The sequence below is a fragment of the Phyllostomus hastatus genome, unplaced genomic scaffold (assembly GCF_019186645.2).
Source record: "Phyllostomus hastatus isolate PE091 unplaced genomic scaffold, TTU_PhHast_1.1 phas_contig_468, whole genome shotgun sequence".
Lineage (NCBI taxonomy): Eukaryota > Metazoa > Chordata > Mammalia > Chiroptera > Phyllostomidae > Phyllostomus > Phyllostomus hastatus.
In genome coordinates, this window is record NW_025333884.1 from 3628312 (window position 1) to 3633979 (window position 5668).

The window sequence follows — 5668 nt, forward strand, 5'->3', positions numbered from 1 at the left end:
CTAACTTGAAGAAGCAAGTTTCTGGACCCACCTCCCCTTCCCCTCCTTCAGGTGCCCCGCCCCCGTGCAAGGCTCCGCCCCTAGGCGGGCCAGGCCTCTCACCGGACAGCACCACCTCCACCAGGTCGCCTTCCTGGATATCTCCGGCTGAGCGCACCAGCTGCAGGAGGTTAGCAGACGTGGGGTCATGTTTGAAGAGCAGGATCTTGTCGTAAAGGCCGTAGAAGCCACACTCGGGGAACTGAGGGGAGGGAGAAGGAGGTGGTGACGGAAAAGTAGCGGTCTGGAACCCTTCCAGGGCAGGGCCGCCTGTTTCCCCCGGAAACTCAGAGACCCCGCAGCCCCTCGCTTCCTGCCGCCTCGCTTTCAGGCCCAGCTTGAGCTGGGCAGGATGCTAGGGCCCCAGGTGTGTTGGGACAGAGTGCGGTCAGAGTTTGGTGGCTGGATTGGCGCAATGGGGCAGAAGGGAGAGTGGCTCTGGGAGCCTGGGCACCTAGAATTTCCCGGAGATGGGGGGTGGGGATGGGGGTCCAAGTGAGCACTCCTTTCCTTATGCCCACCCCCCTCCGGCTTCCTTCCTGGATCTATTGTCCCAGTTACCTGGCTCCAGGCCCAGCGCTGGAGCTGGGCAAGCAGAAAGGAGGGCCTTTAAGACTCTCAGTGGGGGAGGGGGGTCAGGGCTCTGTAAAGGCTAGAGCTTAAGGGAGCTGAAGGTGCAAGGTGCCCCCCATGCAACACCCAAAGAACCCAGGTGTCCAAGTCCCCAGCTTGGGAGGGTGGGGACAGGAAATGAAACCCGGTAGAACAGAAAGTGAAACAGCCCAGGTGGGGCTGCTGGAAGGAAAGAAAGGGGCCCTACCACACCTGGATGGAGAGGCAGAAAATAAAACCGGGGTGAGGCCTGAGGAGGCAGGCTGAGGACTTGAGCATTGAACAAAGAATTTCACCCAGGGGACCATCTGCCCTCCCCACCCTCAGCCTGTTTTCCCAAGAAGCAGGCTCATTTGGGTGTGTGAGCCGGGCCTGCTAGTTTTTTTTGGGGGGGAGGGGGCGGTGTCAAAGGAAGCCCCATCTGTTTCTGCCCACTGGGAGAGGGTCTGCAAGTGACCAGGAGCGCCTGGGCCCTGGTGGCCCCAGTGGCCCTGGAGGTCTTTCCCTAAGCTCCTGTCTGTAAAATGGGGGAGTTGGCCCAGTTCTGGATGTTTCTCAGAAGCCCAAAGAATTCATTTCCAGGGGGCTGAGAAGATCCTGAAATTTGGAGATGTGAGGATTCCAATTTGCTTACATTATAGGATCAGACATTCTAGAGTTCAACCTGTTCTCATTCGTTTTAAGATTCTCCATAACCTAGGTTAGCGGCAGTCCGTATTTTAATGTTCTAGGAGTCTGCCGTGCTAGGCACCTGGCAAACAAGGGTTCTAATGTGGTATTTGACTATCTTAGCTTTAAAAGACTCCAACAACCCAAGAATCTAATATTCCAACATTTTAATGTTTTCGTGTTTCAACAACCGGAGGATTCTAATGTTTAAATCAGAGGCGTTCTGACCCCCAGGCCCCCACCCTGATGACCCTGGTGTTGGAAGCCAGAAACAGGATGGGGTTGGGGAAGGCCGGTTTTAATAGGCCAGCATCAGTCAGACCCAGGGGTGACGGGGAGGTGGGGTGGATGGACAAAGTCTCCAGAGCCTCCGAACTTTGGGAAGAGGTGCCTGCCCCTCCACACACATCTCAGGCCTCGGGGAGGGCAGAGATTGGGCTGAGACCTCACTTGCCCCTGGCAGCCAGCGCAAGCACACACACCTACACCTGTCACCCGATCGCCGTGGCTTCAGTTTCCACTGTTTCCACCAAATGGGAGGTCAGGGATGGGCCTGTGCAGGGAGGTGTTCCCCCACCCCATCTGCTGTCAGCACCTGCCCCTTCCTCCTCCCTCCTTCTACACCTGGTGGGCCCCTCCCTTCCTCCCTGCCGGCTGCAGAAAACAACATGCAGGGACTCGCAATTTGGGGAGGCCTCTGGGGCACCGCACCCCTGCCCAGGTCTCCCTCAAACGGGTAGTGGGGTAAGGAGGCAACTGGGAACCAAAGCCCTACCCCCATCCTTCGGTCTCCCAAAGCTTAAGACTCCCTCCCACTGCTGTACACCAGGCTCCAGGTCACCTCTGTCAGGGACCCCCTCTATCGGACCCAAGCTGGATCGGGAAAAGCCTGCGCCCTTACCTTCTGGTCCACGATGGAACAAGCCAGCTGCTTCACGTGGGCCAGCTCCGAGGCGGCGGGCAACAGCACGAACTCGCGGGTCAGCCCGATTTGGATGTGGAAGGAGACCCCGGGGCCCGGCGCCGGGACCGCAGCCTGGGGCAGCAGCGGTGGTGGCGACTGCAGGTCCAAGCCGCCGGCGGGCGGAGGAGACCCCGGCCCGGGAGAGCCCGGGAGCCCGGCAGGATGGGAGGGGGCGGCAGCCATGGGGGAGGCCCAGGACCGGCCTCCCGGCGCCCACCCGGGATCGGGCTGGATGAGATTGGGGAAACCCGGATCACTGTATCCAAGGGTTCTTGTAAACTGGTCGTGGGAGCGCGGGATCCCGCGGTTCCGAGAAGAGAAATCTAGCAGGTTGAGGGGACTCGGCGATGGCGTGAACCTGGGAAATTAGAGAAAATAAATCTAATGGATCAGTCGCCGGGAATCAAAGGATCACAGACGATCAGAAAAAAAGAAATGGTTTGGGGGACCCAGTGATTGAGAGATTTCAAGAAATCAAAGAAGAAAACCTTGTAGGTCGGGGTCGCAGAGATCAGCAGAGCCCTAGGATATAAAGGCCCCTTGGAAAGAGAAAGGAGTGAAAAAGGAGAGGGGGACCCCAGAATCCAGTGGCTCTGAAAAAAGGATCTAATAAAGGGGGCCGAGAGATTCACCAGACCTTGGGGATGAAGGGCAAGGGTCTGAGTCGGGGATCCAGTGGATCCCAGAGTTCCGACGGGCCGGGGGATGTGCCGAGGGATCCCGGGGGCCGGGACGCTAAGGAGGCAATCTTATGGATCTCGGAAGTTGGAAAAAAGTTTAGTCGGGGGCCCAGCGGGGAAGGGGGCGTTACCGGCCGCGGTGGAGGTGGGGCAAGGGAGGGTCGCCCGGCGCGGGTGGCTCTTTTTCCTTCGCCAAAGTTTAACTCGGCTGCTGCGGCCCAGGAGGAAGTGTCCGGAGCGACGGCTCAGTCAGCCAATCGGCGCCGGCCTAGGTGACGTCAGAGAGAGAGGGCGGGGTGTGCCGAGGGGGCGGAAGGGGAGGGCGGGCCCAGTATCTCAGAGTCTGGGGTCGGGGTAGCGCGGTGGGAGATAAGAGACAGGAAGGTAGCACCAATCCCTCCTTCCAACGCAACGGAGTCGGCAAAGTTAACTTTTCCCTGGGCTAGAGAGGGAGGGACGAGCCAGCCTCCGCTACCACAAGTTGCCGGAGAGGGCGTGGAGGAGGCGCCTGGCCCTTTAAGGAAGGAAGGGGGGACGTCTTGTTTGCATCCGGCGCCCACCGCAGGGGAAAGGGTGGGAAACGGGGTGTCAGGTCCGGCCGGCCGTCTGGGCTCCGCCTCCCCCTTCCCCGACCGTCTGCTCTGCCCCTTCCGCCCCTCAGCCCTAGTCAAGGAGTGTTGCAGAGTACCCCCCAGCCCGTTAGTTCCACGGGTGGGAAGATTGAGACCTCCAAATGGGCAGAGGTCCTAGCCTCAGGTCTGTCTCCAAGATCCCTCGGGCAAGGCGCACGGCGCGAACCAGACCCGGGCTACCACTGCAGGAGAGTGAGGCCAAGGGCGGGTGGAGGTGTCGTTCCCTTCCCTCAGCTCCCCACTCCACCCCAGCCCTCTGGAAGGTGAAGAACCGGAGGCCTGGGGTGCCCGGAAGGGCCATAGCCACCAGGGAGGACCACACATGTACACCGGTTCACAGACGGAAAAGCATTGGTCTCTGTGTGACGTTAGGTAGGTGACTTAACCTCTCCGAGACTGTTTCTCCGTCTAATAAGATTTGACCCCAGAGGGTCTTTGCAGGGATTGAGATTGTGTAGTGGAGCCTGGAACACAGTTCAGTAAATGGTGGCTATCGCTGTCATTGCAGGGGTGCAGGGGTGGGCATCTTAACCACTCAGGTGGGCATGTCCAGCCATGCAACAAGCATCAGCTGACAGCCTGCTTTGTGCCAGGCCTGTCATAAAACACCTCTTTTAGCTCCTTCAGGAGCAATCCAGGTGTGGCTAGTGTGGCTCTGGATTGAGTGCCTGCCTGAAAACCGAAGGGTCGTGAGTTCGACTCCCAGCCAGGGCACATGCCTCAGTTGTGGGCCAACGTGCGAGAGGCAACCACACATTGATGTTTCTCTCCTCTTTCTCCCTCCCTTCCCATCTAAAAATAATTATTTTTAAAAAAGAAACAATTTAGACTTGATTTCTCCTCCCCAGATAATAAGAGTGGCTACCATCTAATTTACATACAGGAAGCTAAACCCTCAGAGGCAAAATGACTTGTCCAACATCAAGCCAGGTGCTACCTACCACCCTACCCCATTCATCCTGGTTTGAGCTCCAAAGGCATCCAGATAGACAGGCCATCTGCCTCCCTGGGTTCCAGACTGGCAGGACTGGTTAGGGGCAGGGGCCCTGGGAGAAGCCCCCCTTCCCAGGGCTGTTGGGGGCAGTGGAAGTAGGTGCAGTACCGATTGTCACCACATCCGGCGGCTGGCTGGGGCTGGGGAAGGAAGTCTGAGGCTGGAGTGAAAACCCAAACCACCACCTGGGGAAGCTGTTGCGAGCCCAGAGGGATGAGGGGGAGGCCACATGGAGCCCACAGACCTGCCGGCCGGCTGCCCACCTGCACCCTTCTTCCTTGACATGCTACCGTCCCCAGCATGCGGTTTGTAGGACTTCATTCTCAAGTGTTCAGGAGGGTAAGCCCTATTCTGGGCACCCAAACGCAGCCCTCGACAACCCAGGAGGTGCTGGGACTTGCCCAAAGACATTTTGCTGGTAGGGAGTAGGCTGAGCAAGCACAGTGACAAGGGACAGAATACAAATTCCAATGACCTGCTGGAGGCCTTACGAATCCTTTGAGAGCCCTCCCCTCACCCTAGTCTCTCTCTAATTCATGCACAGCGTTCCCCACTTTCTGAGGTTGTGCGGGCCCAGTGAAATGGCATGTGCTAACAGGGGTCTGGCTCCTGTCCAGTGTACAGGTGAATGCTGTGATCAGACCCCACATCCCCCAGCAGGCGGAGGTGCTCTCTGTGGGCAGCTCCCAGGCTCTCCCTTCCTGCCCCCTGTCCTTGCAGGCGTGGGTTAAAGAGAGAGGGGGGTCAGCCCACACATGGGGAAGGCAGGTGGGGTGAGGGCACTGAGGAGTCCCGAGCTACACCGAAACATCGGGCCATCTGCTTGTGGGACTCTGAGGTTGCTGCTGTTGCAGCCCCAGGGGAGGCAGCGCTCAGGGACAAAAAGGAGGGGCATGGGGAGATTCGGTCCTGTGCCCCGACTTCCGTCCCTCCACCCACACTCCGCCCAGGCTCCGGGCCCCTCTCTGCGTTCCCCGCCCTACCACAAAACCCCAACCCATTGCATATGCCCTCTCTCCAAACTCCACCCACCCGACAAGAGTCAGTTACTCTGCCCCAAAGTCAGCACTGCCACCCA

At 58.8% G+C, this 5668-nt stretch overlaps 1 protein-coding gene across 2 annotated transcripts in view; it reads right to left on the reverse strand.

Annotated features, from left to right (window-relative positions):
• Window positions 1-3232, reverse strand: part of PRKD2 (protein kinase D2) — a 30678-nt gene extending 27446 nt beyond the window's left edge. Inside the window, exons 1-3 of one of the 2 annotated variants that reach the window (XM_045845351.1) lie at window positions 3096-3232; window positions 2222-2642; window positions 103-241 (exon numbers count right to left, since the gene is read on the reverse strand). In XM_045845351.1, coding sequence (XP_045701307.1) covers window positions 103-241; window positions 2222-2467 — 385 coding nt within the window. In that variant the 5' untranslated portion in view covers window positions 2468-2642; window positions 3096-3232. Of the gene's footprint in view, window positions 1-102; window positions 242-2221; window positions 2643-2921; window positions 3073-3095 lie in introns of those variants that run through there. The other variant, XM_045845352.1, reaches the window with a different exon arrangement.
• Window positions 3233-5668: the final 2436 nt, after the last annotated feature.